The sequence below is a fragment of the Caretta caretta genome, chromosome 7 (genome assembly GCF_965140235.1).
Source record: "Caretta caretta isolate rCarCar2 chromosome 7, rCarCar1.hap1, whole genome shotgun sequence".
Taxonomy (NCBI): domain Eukaryota; kingdom Metazoa; phylum Chordata; order Testudines; family Cheloniidae; genus Caretta; species Caretta caretta.
In genome coordinates this window covers 127,006,400-127,022,160 of record NC_134212.1, presented here as the reverse complement: position 1 = coordinate 127,022,160, position 15,761 = coordinate 127,006,400, and the positions used below count along the sequence as shown (strand labels likewise).

Sequence of the window (15,761 nt, the reverse complement as noted above, 5' to 3'; positions counted from 1 at the left end):
AGAGTAGCAAAATACAGACCCTGGACAGAAAAAGCAGACTTTGACTCCGTTAGGGAACTGATGGGCAGGATCCCCAGGGAGGCAAATATGAGGAGAAAAGGAGTCCAGGAGAGCTGACTGTATTTTAAAGAAGCCTTATTGAGGGCACAGGAACAAACCATCCCGATGTGCAGAAAGAATAGCAAATATGGCAAGTGACCAGCTTGGCTTAACAGTGAAACCTTCGGTGAGCTTAAACTCAAAAAGGAATCTTACAAGACGTGGAAACTTGGACAGATGACTAGGGAGGAGTATAAAAATATTACTAGAGCATGCAGGGGTGTAATCAGGAAGGCCAAGGCACAACTGGAGTTGCAGCTAGCAAGGGATGTGAAGGGTAACAGGAAGGGTTTCTACAGATATGTTAGCACCAAGAACATGGTCAGGGAAAGTGTGGGCCCCTGACTGAATGGGGGAGGCAACCTAGTGACAGATGATGTGGAAAAAGCTGAAGTACTCAATGCTTTTTTTGCCTCAGTCTTCACAGACAAGGTCAGGTCACAGACTGCTGCACTGGGCAACACAGTATGGGGAAGAGGTGAGCAGCCCTCAGTGGTGAAAGAACAGGTTAAGGACCATTTAGAAAAGCTGGACACGCACAAGTCCATGGGTCCAGAACTAATGCATCCGAGGGTGTTGAGGGAGTTGGCTGATGTGATTGCAGAGCCATTGTCCATTATTTCTGAAAATTTGTGGTGATCAGGGGAGATCCCGGATAATTGGGAAAAGGCAAATATAGTGCCCATATTTAAAAAAGGGAAGAAACAGAAGCCAGGGAACTACAGTCTCACTTCAGTCTCTGGCAAAATGATGGAGCAGGTGCTAAAGGAATCCATTTTGAAGCATTTGGAGGAGAGGAAGGTGATCAGGAACAGTCAACATGGATTCACCAAGGGCAAGTCATGCCTGACCAACCGGATTGCCTTCTATGATGAGATAACTGGCTCTGTGGATATGGGGAAAGTGGTGGATGTGATATATCTTGTCTGATGGGGCAAGGCCAGATGGCTATAGGAAAGTAGTGGGAGATAGATATATTAGCTCCAGGCTAAACAAATCCCTGGTACCAGGATAAATGAAATGGCAGCTGCTCCAGGTCAATTAAGACACCTGGGGCCAATTAAGAACTTTCCAGAAGGCAGGGAGAAGGCTAGGTTGATTGGGACACCTGAAGCCAATCAGGGGCTGGCTGAAACTAGTTAAAAGCCTCCCAGTTAGTCTGGTGGGTGTGCATGTCAGGAGTTGTGGGAGGAAGTTGTGCTGTTGGAGAGGCTGAGTAGTACACACCATATCAGGCACAAGGAAGGAGGCCCTGAGGTAAGAGTGAAGTGGAGCTTGAGGAAGTGAGGGCTGCTGTGGGGGAAGTAGCCCAAGGAATTGTACATGTCATGTTTCTAAAAGGTCAGCTACCATAGTTGATACTATTAGGGTCCCTGGGCAGGAGCCCGGAGTAGAGGGTGGGCCCAGGCTCCCCGCCCCCACCTTTGTCCCCTGATTAATCACTGAGACTGGGAGACAACAGAGACTGTGCAAGGAAGGATAACTTCTCATCTCCCTCGCTGGCTTATGATGAAAATGGCTCAATAGACTGTGACCCTTGTCTCTAGAGAGAGAGAAGGGTTACGTGCAGGGTCATGGTGAGCCTCTGAGGCTAGCGAAATCCACCAGGAAACGCGGGACCCACGGAGGCAAGGACAGAGTTTTGACACACTTGACTTTAACAAAGCTTTTGATACAGTCTCACACAGTATTCTTGCCAGCAAGTTAAAGTAGTATGGATTGGATGAATGGACTATAAGGTGGATAGAAAGCTGGCTAGATTGTTGGGCTCAACGTGTAGTGATCAACGGCTTGATGTCTAGTTGACAGCCGGTATCAAGCGGAGTGCCCCAGAGGTTAGTCCTAGGGCCAGTTTTGTTCAACATTTTTATTAATGATCTGGATGATGGGATGAATTGCACCCTCTGCCAGTTCACAGATGACACTAAGCTGGGGGGAGAGGTAGATATGCTGGAGAGTAGGGATAGGGTCCAGAGTGACCTAGACAAATTGGAGGACTGGGCCAAAAGAAATCTGATGAGGTTCAACAAGGACAAGTGCAGAGTCCTGCACTTAGGAAGGAAGAATCCCATGAACTGCTACAGGTTGGGAACCAACTGGCTAAGCAGCAGTTCTGCAGAAAAGGACCTGGGGATTACAGTGGACAAGAAGCTGGATATGAGTCAGCAGTGTGCCCTTGTAGCCAAGAGGGGCAACAGCATATTGGGCTGTATTAGTAGGAGCATTGCCAGCAGATTGAGGGAAGTGATTATTCCCCTCTATTCGGCACCGGTGAGGCCACACCTAGAGTACTGTATCCAGTTTTGGTCCCCCCACTACAGATGGGATGTGGACATATTGGAGAGAGTCCAGCGGAGGGCAACGAAAATGATTAGGGGGCTGGGGCACATGACTAACGAAGAGAGGCTGAGGGAATTGGGGTTCTGCAGAAGAGAAGAGTGACGGGGGATTTGACAGCAGCCTTCAACTACCTGAAGGGGAGTTCCAAAGAGGATGGAGTTTGGCTGTTCTCGGTGGCAGAAGAGAGAAGAAGCAGCAATGGTCTCAAGTTGCAGTGCGGGAGGTCTAGGTTGGATATTAGGAAACACTATTTCCCCAGGAGGGTGGTGAAGCACTGGGATGGGTTACCTAGGGAGGTGGTGGAATCTCCATCCTTAGAGGTTTTTAAGGCCCAGCTTGACAAAGCCCTGGCTGGGATGATTTAGTTGGTGTTGGTCCCGCTTTCAGCAGGGGATTGGACTAGATGACCTCCTGAGGTCTCTTCCAACTCTAATATTCTATGATCTCCTTCTGCAAGTCACCATTAATGTTTAACATTCAGGCTGGCTGCATTTGACTAAAACATCCGACCCTGTGAGCAAATACTGATCTTGCAGGGAAAGAGTTCTGTGGGTTCTGCTGTTTCGCAGAGATGACTTCCACTATCTGGGTACAAGGAAGGCAAGAGTGGCTCTAGAGAGATGGCATAGTTTGTGGTTCAGCAGCCCTAAGGTATAAGTCTGGGGGACCTGTATGAACTGATCTGTACGGTTAATTTCTGATAATGAAGCAACTCCAAAAGGGAAAGTTTTGACTCCCCCCTTAGGAGTAGGGTGGGGAAAGCACCCGCTCAACACATCTTTTATTCTGGTGAAGAGAACTCTACTGTATGTATGTGAAGAGAATGCCTTCAACCCTGCACTGCAGAAGGACCTCATCCTGCAGCATTTTCCCATGAGGGGGATTATGGAGTGAAGCTGAATGGATTAGACCTTTTAATGAATTAGCGATAATTCCAGGTCATGGACATAAAGTAAAAAGGAATGGATAGGAAAGAGAAAGCAGTGATGTGAGTCCCCTCATGAACCCAAGGTACGGTTCAGCAGCCAGTGCAGAGTCTGACCTCGAGCTGTAGAGCCCATCCCTCTTCTGGGGAATCAGCAGACTGCTTCTGGGATACTTTGGCCAGAACATTCTTTTTAAAGGAAAAAAGTGCTCCTTGGAGCTAGTACATGACGGTTGAGGTAAGTTTCTTGGCACATGCTGCATTAAAGGCCTGATGCTCTCAATGCAGCCCTGCAGTCTTTTATTGCCATTAACCTAATTCTGATCTTCTATTGTTTGGAACTCTTGGCAAACCACTAATTGCAGCCATGAAGACTGTTATATGGTATCTGTCATGGCTATTGATTTAGCTGTAGTGCCAGTAATCACTAGGTGCAGTCTATAAGGCATGTTTTGTCGTTTATCATCCCTTAGCCTTAACTTCCTTTGTGGCTTCTTCCTGCAACTGGTCCAGAGGAATTCATCCCAGGTGAGGAAATCACACTTCGCTGCTTTGCAGGGTAGCTTGTATTTAAGACTTCTACCCAGAGAACCAGCCTCTTTGGTTCTCAGTCCCTTAGTGCTGAATGAGACAGTAGAGAGTGAAAACTTTCCTGTGCTGCAGAAACCACAAATGTGCCTGTCTGAATGGAAAAATATCCAACTCCTCAAGGGACTTGCTATCTACAGCCAACTCTCTTGGATGTAGGAGTTACAGAGGCCATGGTTAACCTGGGGCCTGGGGCACATGACTTACGAGGAGAGGCTGAGGGAACTGGGCTTATTTAGTCAGCAGAAGAGAAGAGTGTGGGGGGGTGGGGATCTGATAGCAGCCTTCAACTACCTGAAGGGGGGTTCCAAAGAGGATGGAGCTTGGCTGTTCTCAGTGATGGCACTTGACAGAACAAGGAGCAATGATCTCAAGTTGCACTGGGGGAGGTCTAGGTTGGATATTAGGAAACACTATTTCACTAGGAGGGTCGTGAAGCACTGGAATGGGTTACCTAGGGAGGTGGTGGAATCTCCATCCTTAGAGGTTTTTAAGGCCTGGTTTGAGAAAGCCCTGGTTGGGATGATTTAGTTGGTGTTGGTCCTGCTTTGAGCTGGGGATTGGACTAGATGACCTTCTGAGGTCTCTTCCAATTCTGATATTCTATGATTCTATGCTTCTCCCCTGGTTAGGCTGTTCTTCCCAGTCCTCCTCTATGCCATGGGGATGACCACCATACAGCAGCTTGAAGGGGGAACACTGTGGAAATCTGGGAAACTTTCCTTATTGCAAACATCAGGTAAGGTAGTAAGGTATCCCAATTTTTCCCGTCCCGGCTCACCACTTTTCATATCATGTTCTTCAGTGTCCCATTAGAGCATTCAATGAGACCATCAGACTGTGGACAGTAGACTAAGCTTCACAGGACCTGTATGTGGAGCATCGCACACAAATCCTTCATCAGTTTTGACGCACAGGGGTTCCTTGATCTGGCAAAATCTCTTTGGGTATCCGTACCCTAGAGAAAATTTGAATAAACTCCTTTGCTATCGTCTTGGACACGGTGTTTCATAGGGGGGTGGCTTCTGTGTTTCAGGTGGCATAATCCAGAACAACAAGCACACTCTGATGACCCCTGGCTGACTTCTCCAATGGGTCTATCAGATCCATGTCTATCCTCTCAAACAGGCCTTCAATAATTGGTAGAGGTACTAAAGAGGCCCTTAAGTGCAGTTGTGGGCCATGTAATTGGCATTCCGGGCAGGAGGCGCGATATCAAACCTCCATACAAACTCTTGGCCAAAAGAACCTCCGCAGGATTCGATCAAGGGTCTTATCTACCCCAGATGTCCTCCGAACAAATGACTGTGGACTAGGTCCAACACTGCCCTCTGGTGCCTTCGAGGTACCAGGAGTTGCTCCACTTCTTGCTCTTCGGACCACTCTAGGCCCTCGGCCTTTGGCTTTCCCCTTCATCGGGATTCTATTCACCTCAGCTACCTCTTTTCTAATATTGTGGTACAGTGGCTCATTGACTTGGTCCTGCCAAAATTCTTAAATGAGGGCCCAATATGTTCAAATTCAAGGGGACCTATTTCTGTTTTACACACAGGATTGATCGCCACGGAACTGGGTCCAGCTTCCGGTTCATCAACTATCTGAGTCACCCTCCTGCCTGCTGGACGGCCTTTTGGTTCTGGGCCAAGATCCTGGTCCCCCAATCTTTTGTCCATCCTTCTTTACTGCCTAGTTTTCCAGAGCTTCTCTGCTGCAGAGAATACGTCCTGGGATAATTTAGAGAAAACTAGGAGAGGGCTCGCTACAGTATCAATCCTGGGGTCACTACCTTCCTGACTCATCCACTAGGGGTAAGTTTCCAAACCCTGGGAAGTCTCATCTTATGAGGACCACATATGGGAGCTCACAGACCACCCCCGACATTCACCCTTGTGGCATTCCCCTGAACATCAATTTGTACAGGGATGGTCAGATAGTAACTGATAGCCGCACGTACACAGGTTATTCCTGTGCATTTGGCCATAGACAGCTGGTTCTGCCCCACTAGGTTTCCCCCGACACCAGCATGATGGCACTTCTGGATTCACTAATGCAATGGTCTCTATGCCATTCATCCTAACTGGCTGTGTGTATCTATGTGGGGTCATCACGACTCCCATGAGATTGATCAGGCCACATGGGTCTTCACAATCACCCAGACTGCATTGCATAGGCTCCTCAATGTTAGGACATTGGGCTGCTATATGCCCTAGTTTCCCACAAGCATAACATCTATACACAGCTTGGGGCATCCCCCTATTCTTTAAGCTATTGGTTCTTACCCCACGACCCTCTCTCCCCAAGTCCCTTCGCAGCCTCAGGCCGCTCTCCAGCATCCTTACTCCCCAACCTAGTTCTGCCTGACCCTTCAGGAGTCTGGGCCTTCAGGAAGGGGACTGGCCTCTTGATTCACTGCATCTCTTCCCCAGTAGTCTGAGAAAGTTTCCTGAGCATTAAAATGCTTCTTTACAAGTGCAACCAAATCTTCATAACAGAAGCGGTCATTTCGGCTAACCCATCCTCTTAGGTCTGATGATAGTCCTCTCATGAACCCATCCAACACTAAGACTTCTATAATCTTCTCTGTGTTGTGGATCTCGGGGCACAGCCATTTCCGAATTAGATGAATCAGGTCAAACAGTTGTGACCTCAGTGCTTTGCTGTCCTGATACCTCCAGTCATCAGGAACCCCTGGGCCCTTGTAGTTGTCATAATCCCAGACCTCACCAGGACCTCAACCTTCAGTTGGGTGTAATCTGTAGCAGCTTCCGCTGCCATGTCCTAGTAGGCCTTCTGGGCTTCCCAGGAAAGGGACAAGGATACTGGCCCACTGGTCTTGTGGCCAGGCCTTCTGAAGGGCTGTTTTTTCCAAGGTGAAAAGATATGTCTCCACATCATCTTCCATAGTCATGTTTGGCAGATAACTTCTGGCCCTTAGGGATTGAGTCCCATTATGGCCATGTGTCAGAGCAGTCAGAGCCTTCAGCAGATTCATGACCTCCTGCAGGGTGGCTCAATCCTGGGTTGCCTGGCTCATCAGCAGTTGATTTGTTTTCTGCTGTAGCCATACCGACTCCCGTTGAGTGGCCATCTGGACCCTGGTAGCCTCTTGTTGCGCGGCCATGGCCTACACCAACACCCTCACTATGTTGTACATTTTTGAGATGATTCACCTTGCCCTGGGATGGTCCACTGTGCCAGCTATCCCACTCCAGACACCATGTGTGTCAAGGCACCTCCTCTGTCTTGCTGGACTTTTCACTTTCCCCTCTGGCAGTGGTGGGGCCTGGGCTAAAATCAGCCCCACTCTAGACAGTGTTTATCTTCCCCCTCTGCATTCTCTTACCAGTACTGACATACCCTGACACCCGAATATTCACCACTGTCATGTAATCAGGATATGTATTGTAGAAAGTATGTCTTGTGAGGTATCATTCTAAAAGTCTTGATCTGCTAGACATTAATATCTCATTGGATTGTATGTATTATTGTTGTATGTGAAGTTATAAAGTTTGCTATGTACGTGTTACTGAAACATGTTGTGAGGTTGAAAGCACCCACAATCAGCCTTTCAGGTACAACAGTAAAAATGCCAAACAATGCTAATGGCTTACTGAGGACATGCACACAGGTACAAGGATTACCCCAGGGACTGTGCACAATAGAAACTTCACAGAGACAGCACTGCACAACGGGAACTGTTTGACCCAGATCATAGCGAAAAAGCTTTCCAGCAAGTGGGAAGATCATATAAGGGGGGACAATGACATTAAGGGGGGGACCTCTCTCTCCCTGCAACAACACACCTGGAAACACCTGAGGGGCAAGGACTGAACTGTGGGAAGTGAAGGTCCCAGGTTAGAAGGATCTTTAGCCTGTGTATCAAAATCTGGGAAAGCCAAGGCAACTTGCGACTTAAGAGTCTGCCAACCTGTTTATCACTCACAGTGAGAATTTACTAATTTATATCCAACCTATCTAGTGTGTTAAGATCAGTTTGCGGTTTTTGTTTATTTACTAAGGTAATCTGCTTTGATCTGTTGGCTATCCCTTATAATCACTTAAAATTATTTAAGCTCAGTACCAATGTGGACACAAGAACAAATGGATATAAACTGGTCATTGGGAAGTTTGGACTTGAAATTAGACAAAGGTTTCTAACCATCAGAGGAGTGAAGTTTTGGAATAGCCTTCCAAGGGAAGCAGTGGGGGCAAAAAAATCTATCTGGCTTTAAGATTAAACTCGATAAGTTTATGGAGGAGATGGTATGATGGGATAACATGATTTTGGTAATTAACTGATCTTTAACTATTCATGGTAAATAGGCCCAATGGCCTGTGATGGGATGTTAGATGGGGTGGGATCTGAGTTACTACAGAAAATTCTTTCCTGGGTATCTGGCTGGTGAATCTTGCCCACATACTCAGGGTTTAGCTGATCGCCATATTTGGGGTCGGGAAGGAATTTTCCTCCAGGGCAGATTGGAAGAGGCCCTGGAAGTTTTTCGCCTTCCTTTGTAGCATGGGGCACAGGTCACTTGCTGGAGGATTCTCTTCTCCTTGAAGTCTTTAAACCACGATTTGAGGACTTCAATAGCTCAGACATAGGTGAGAGGTTTTTCGCAGGAGTGGGTGGGTGAGATTCTGTGGCCTGCGTTGTGCAGGAGGTCAGACTAGATGATCATAATGGTCCCTTCTGATCTTAGTATCTATGAATCTATGAAAAAAAATCTACCTCTTGTACTTAATAAATTTATTTTTGTTTTAAACCCAGTTTGTGTAATACAAAAAGCTGTGCATCTCTCTCTCCACAGTGAGGGAGAGGGCAAATTTCAATTAGCTTACACAGTACAGTTCTTGGTGAAGCACAACACAAGACAATTTGGGGTTTACTCTCCAGAGCAGGAGTGCACTTGAGTGCTAGGTAATTCCTTAGTTGAAAGCCTTCCCATGCAGTACTGGTTTCCATTTCTGTCTTTCTGCAGCTGGGTGTGTCCCTTTTTGTGCTATAGGAGGCTTGAGGGCCTGGCTTGGCAGGACGGTGTGGGAGCCCAGGTTGGTAGAACAGGCAGGCTCAGTGGTACCCCAGTACATAAGGTGGCACCCCGAAAGGGGGGCAACTCATCACAAGTACTTTCAAGGTAGGCCTCAGGACAGGCCCAAAGAGGGTTCCTCCAGCAAACAAAAAAGAAACCAATTTACAAACACAAAATAAAAGGGGATACCTTTCCCTGCCCCCTTTGCTTGGGTGCTGTTATCTTGCTGTTGTCCCCAGGGTGTCAATCTTTCCCCTAAACAGGCACTCAGCTTTGGGGGTTTCCCCCTCGAGGGAGGAGAGCATACTCTCTTCCTGGAGAAGCCTGTCTTCCTGCTGCCACTAGCCCTGCAACAGCTTGTCTCTCCTCCCCCTCTCTAACCAGAGCAAGGGCTTTTAAAGATCTCAGGCAGCATTTAATTGGACTCAGGTGTCCATAACTGACCTGAGGGAACTCCTTCTCAGCTTGTAGGAAAAAGGGCCTTTATCACTTTAGGGCTAAAATAGCTGCCTCCACCACTCTCTGGCTGCTCCCAGCCTGACTTGATCACACTCCCACATTCTGACTGGATGATGTGAAGAGTTGCTACTGACGAAAGAGTCAGGCAGTTGGTTCAGCATGAATTAGGAAGCTGTTGTGGCTCCAGCTTCTGCAATGCTAGGATCACAGAGTATACACCGCAACTTGTCACTGTGGTAAAAAACTTACACAGACGAGAAGAGAATCCACCTTGCATGAGGTGCAAGAGTCCAAGGATGGCATTAAAATATGAACTATATAAAAGCATACAGTGGGCCCTGCTGCATCAGAGTTGCCATTGGATCTTCAGCTGCTTTTGAACACCTAGACAGCACGGGGGGGCAAAAGTGCACACTCTCATCTAAACTTGGCAATTACAGCCATGTAGGAGTAACTTCTATCCCTTTTAAAATAATGGAATATTCAGAGAAATCACTAAACCTCTAAAGGATAATGGAATGATGAATGACAGACAGCAGTGGGGGCTTACTAAAAACGTCTTAGCACATTTGATTGCTTTGTTTCAGAGAGTTACAAAATTAGAATGTAGGTTGCCACCACTGTTCGTGTGACCTGAAGGGGAAAACAACCTTTTGCCAAAAATTGCTATTTATCCAGTGCCCAAATTTTATTTTGCAGCTCTTGTTGCAGAGAGAAGTTTTTGTCTTAGCTCTGAAGAGTTTACAATCTAAAGGAGACCATATACAGACCAAAAAAAAAAAAAGATGGAAAAATATACGACATACAAGTGAATAAATTGGTCTTAGACATGTTTGTCGTTGGTTTTAGGTTTTATGGGGGTAAATAGCAGCGTGTGGCAGGGCCCCCTTAGCTTCTGCCTCTGCTAGGCTCACAAAGTCACTCTGAGACCGTGGCTTTTTAACCACTGGTGCACTTTATTCTCAGGCTTGTTCCCACCACCGTTTCACCATGTACAAGTAACCCTTCACCATCTGCAGGCAGGGGAGAGCTGCTTCCATTCCCTGCTTTTTCCCTTTCCTCTTGCTCTCCCCTGGCTTCCTTCCCCTGAGGCTTTTATGCAGCCCCAGGCTACTTAGGTAGCAGCTGTCTCTGCCTCCCCAATTAGGGCCAGGTTACCTCCAACCCGCTCTAATTTGTTCCCCTAACGAGGAGCAGGCGTGACAGAGAGCTGAATCTGCAACCCTTTGCCCAGCACCATGTCACAGGGTAGAAATTGTTGATTTAACCACAGGCAAATGTGTAAATCACATACCTTCTACATCTGAGAGAACAATCAGGAGATCAGTCTTCATTTCTACAGCCAATCGTGCTGCCAGACTATCATTATCCTTAACACTAATAACCTGAAATACATAGAAAGGTCAGCAACACCAGCAGGAGAGAGAAGCTAGCAAACATTGACTGCGCCCTACAGTGAACAAGTATCAGTACTAACAGACCCCTCTGTACTGCTTTGTCCATATTATGCTGTGCGCTCTATGGGGTGGAATCTTTGTATGGAGTCGAGCACAATGTTAGCATTCAGTAAACAAGCAGTAATATCCTATCCAAATCAGTCTGTGCTCTGCAAAAAGCAAGCCATGCTAGTGTCTGTTCCCCATCCAAATCAATGCACCTTGTCAAAAGCAAGCCATGTCAGTACCCATTCCCTAATTCCTCTGTCCATACCATTCCGCTTAATGGTATGGACTTTCAGATCCCAGCACCAATCTGTTTTTTCTATGCTTACATTTTCCATTTCCCCTGTTGGTCACTCCAGGATATCCAGGTTATTACAGTGTTAGTGAGTCATGCATTCATGCTCTAGCAGGTCCAATAGCAGGATCCACCCACTGTAATACTTTACCCACATTTACCCCCTGAAGATCACTGTTTGGTTCTGGAGGTGGAACAACAGCATCATTGGTGTTAATAATAGGGACAATGTTCATCCGCAGCAGCTCATGTAATGTCCCATTTAAATTCCGACGCTTCTGTTCATCATGGAAATCCAAATTGGTGACTAAAATCTGAAAAGGAGAAAGACTCTGAACAAGAATTTGATCTGCAGCCACCAAGTGTGCAAGTAAAGAGACATCCACAACAGATCGGTCAAGGCTCCCTAGGCCACCATGGCAGCAAGAGGGGTTAGTTAAAGGGTGCAGAGGATAGTTGAGAAATTTAATTCTTTGGACCATTATTTATTGTAGAATATGAGACATACACAGCTATCTCCCAATAGCCCTTTTCCCAAGAAATCATAACATGGGCTGGCTAAGTTTCTACGAAACAATCTGAGAAACTCACATGCAGGTTCTGGTTCTGGTTAGGACTTTTAAAGCCCCAAGACCATCTGGGATCAGATTATTTGAGACACCCCCTTTCTTCCCATACAATATCTCCACAAATACAATAAACAGAGAGGCTTAATTTAGAGCTTCCTTCCTCTGAATAGGAAGGTAAAGCTGGTGGGTTATTTACTCTCCAATGTCCCTTCAGCTCTGAAATTCACTTCCCCCTTGGTCTGCCAGAACCTAGCTCCATTGACCTTCTGGACATGCTACAAACACCATCTTTTCTTTCAGACATGTAGGGAGGCAGCTGAGTAAAGAAGGGGATGGGAGTTATCGATGACCTGCGGAGGCGATTTTTCCCCATCTCTATTTTGACAGTGGGTGCTTATGAGAACTGAGTACAACTGAATCCACTGTGAGACATTGGAGAGGTTTTTGGAATTTTAATTTAGGAGTCCAATGATTTTAAAAGGAGCTTAATTTAATCCTTATAAATATACAGTAGGACAGTTGTGTTCATATTCAAGACAGTGCAAAGACGAGTATATTTTAGCCAGTGAATTCAGTAGATATTGTATGATGGAACACATACAGGGAGCAGATCTACCGAGAGAGAAGGTAACATTAGGTTCTCAGGTACCATGGTGATAGCCGTGGTATAAAGCCCAAGACAGATGTTTATATAGGCAGAGTATAATTGTACTTCATAGCAAGATCTTCTCCAAGTACCCGAGTACAACAATTCAAACAATAATACTACAACATGAGTTTAAAAAAAAAAAAAAAAAAAAAAGAGGCTCATGGCTAAGTGTATACAATATGGAACAGAAGAGATGTTAATGAACAGAGAGTCCATATTTGAGGACTCACTTTTTACATTTCTCTCTCTCTCTCTCTCTCTCATATGAGTTTTATATTCAGCTTGACAGTTCTAATTTTGTTTGCAGTCAAATGATTAAAAAAATTAATTGCGATTAATCAGGACATTAAAAAAATAGTTGCAACTAATTGCAGTTTTAATTACACTGTTAAATAATAATAGAATATCATTTATTTAAATATTTTTGGATAGTTTCTATTTCAAATATATTGATTTCAATTACAACAGAATGCAAAGTGTACAGTGTTCACTTATTTTTGATGATAAATATTTGTACTGAAAAAAAATTTTTTTAATTCATTTCATACAAGTACTGTAGTACAATCTCTTTATCCTGAAAGTGCAACTTACAAATGTAGGATTTTTTTTTTACATACCTGCCCTGCACACAAAAATATAACAATGTCAAACTTTAGTGTCTACAAGTCCACTCAGTCCTACTTCCTGTTCAGCCGATCAGAAGTAAGGGTGACATCATATATGGTGTATTGCCATCCTTACTTCTGCTGCAGCTTGTGGTGCCTAGCACTTGGCATACGGCTCAAAATGGGCTCTGTGCTATTGCATGGGGGCTGCATCTTGCCAGAGTCCTCTGGTGCCTCCTGGCTCACCATGGGCACCATTTCAGATTTTGGTTTGATGTGAGAGTGTGTGGGATGGGCAGTGGGGGTGGGAGGGAGGGAGAGCGCGAGCGAGCGTGCTGGAGGACAACGAATGTGTGTGTGGTGTGTGTGCTGGGGAAGCACTGTCTCTTTAAGCAGAGCACTCAGGAGCCTGAATGCTTTTTCAGCCAACAGCAGCTGCCATTGGCAACAATGGCTCCTGAAACAACACCAGCTGACAGGCTCCCCCTGTTCCCTGACTCCAGCTCAGCGGCGAGTAGGTACACAGGTGGGGAAAGGGAGACACTCCAGCATCAGCCTCTCTTACCCCCGCTCTGCACAGCAGTCAAGAGGCAGGCTCCCAGTCTAGAGCAGCTTGGCCCAGGCGGCTCCATGGGTGCGGGGCGGGGGGAGGAAGTGGGAGCAGCAGTTATCACGAGGGATGGGGGTGTGAGACCAGCTCCGAAGCATTTCACTAATCCGAGCATCTGGTCTGGATATTACGGAGTCTCTTGTTCCCGGGCCACCTCCTGCTTGCTGCCACAGCCTGTGCCTCCCTCCCTGCCCAGCCGCTACAGAGTCCTATCTCCAGAGGTGTGCGATTAACCCTCGTTAAAAAAACGTGTTATTTTGTTGAGTTAATTGCATGTGTTAACTGCAAGTAACTGACAACCCTAATAATAATTCTACATTTGTAAATTGCACTTTCATGATAAAGAGATTGCAGTATAGTGCTTGTATGAGGTGAATTGAAAAATACTATTTTTTGTTTATCTTTTTACCGTGCAAATATTTATAATAAAAAGTAATAAAGTGAGCACTATACATTTTCTATTGTGTTGTAATTGAAACTAATATATTTGAAAATGTAGAAAAACATGAAAAATATTTATAATTGGTATTCGATTATTAACAATGCGATTAAAACAGCGATGAATTGTGACTTTTTTTAATCTAGTTAATTATTTTTGCATTAATTGCTTGAGTTAACTGCGATTAATTGACAACCCTAGTTTTCAGTCCTTAGACCTTCACTCCTGATCCTCAGCCCCATCTCTTTGGCTTATCGTAGGGCCACCAACCAGGTGGTCTGGGATACACAATTGGTTAAAAAAGTGTCCAAAGCCAGCCAAAAAATGTGTTTTTTCTTTAACTAGAACATAAAATTTATTTAAGTGATATTTACCAGAACAATTTCCTTTGTGGGATATCATTGAAACCAAGTTCTAAATCTCTCAGAAATGGAATTACAATGGAAATCTAGGAAGACAGTGAGTAGAATGGAACAGGTCCTTCTAGAATTAATAAGATTGGTTCCAAAAGATGGACTGAAGTATCAATCCACAGGCAAGGGCAGGGGAAAGCGCAGTCCCTTACCTGAGCTGCACAAATGCTGTACTGTGTAAACATGGCCTCATAGAGAGCCATCAATCCACTCTGCCCAGCTGCTGCACAGGCTCGTGCCTCCAAGACTGGAATAGCCTTCAAAGATTAGAGAACATCGCTGTCAGCCAATTGACAGGAAGGGATATAAGCCGACTCAGCCCAACATCTAATAGAAGAGCAGATGTCTACCTCAGCCACTCACCATGTCCTTTAGCTGGTTCTGTCCTGAATGCAGGGCCTGCCTCACACTTTGAGAAAGCAGGATCTCATGGCGCAATCGCTGTTTTCCAAAAGCCACAGCACCACTGGTGACTATCATCATTTCCCGACCCTGATTCTGCAGCATTGACACCTACAGGTGTGGAGAATCAAAGATCAGGCCCTAGAGCAGGAAAGTTACTAGCTTACTGATTCCATTCTTCCTCTTTGTACATTTTAAGAGCATTTTGTGCCTCATCAATTCCTGGAGACTGAAGTCTTCTGCTTATCCAAAGAACATATACAGTAAGGAAGTAACAATGTAAGATGCCCCGCTCCTAGGAGAGAACCTGTATGGCCCTTGCTATACTTGACCCCATCATGGTAGCAATTTTTCTAATGTAAGCACCTGGACTAATCAAGCCATAGGACAGGCATCAGGTGGCAGCCAGTTTGTCCACCATCAAAGCTGGTGTGATTTTAAGCAGAGTCTAGAGGCGAGCAGCCCATATCCTATTGCCAGACTTATCATCGACCAGCCATGCCCACAGCTCATATTTAAACAGCAATGCTACATCTGAGATGTAGAGAATCGGTCTTCTCTTATACCATGCAAACACTTCATGCTTTGCCCCCTCCACCTCCTAGCACCTGGCTTCGTAGTTCCTTTCACAAATCAAGTACCATATACTTCATTGATGCAACAAGGTTTTGTACACACCTATCAAGTATACACGAGATCCGTCCCTCTACAGCTAGGTTTCTGTTTCATTTCAGGCAATACAAGCAAATTACTATATGGATCCCATCCATTCCTGGTGCATGTAAAATAAAAGAGGCCTTCAGAGGCTTTTCCAAAGGTAAGCATGCATATATCCCAGGGACGCAGAAGACATTACTACTCACTGGTACATGAACTCTAGTACAGATACTGAA

At 45.6% G+C, this 15,761-nt stretch overlaps 1 protein-coding gene across 14 annotated transcripts in view; it reads right to left on the bottom strand.

Moving 5' to 3' along the window:
* Positions 1–15,761, bottom strand: part of ALDH18A1 (aldehyde dehydrogenase 18 family member A1) — a 131,638-nt gene that overhangs the window by 62,341 nt on the left and 53,536 nt on the right. For 13 of the 14 annotated variants that reach the window (XM_048858660.2, XM_048858654.2, XM_048858658.2 and 10 more), the window contains 4 exons: positions 14,830–14,979; positions 14,619–14,723; positions 11,337–11,495; positions 10,739–10,829 (listed from right to left, as the gene is read on the bottom strand). In XM_048858660.2, coding sequence (XP_048714617.1) covers positions 10,739–10,829; positions 11,337–11,495; positions 14,619–14,723; positions 14,830–14,979 — 505 coding nt within the window. The remainder of the gene's footprint in view (positions 1–10,738; positions 10,830–11,336; positions 11,496–14,618; positions 14,724–14,829; positions 14,980–15,761) is intronic. The other variant, XM_048858651.2, reaches the window with a different exon arrangement.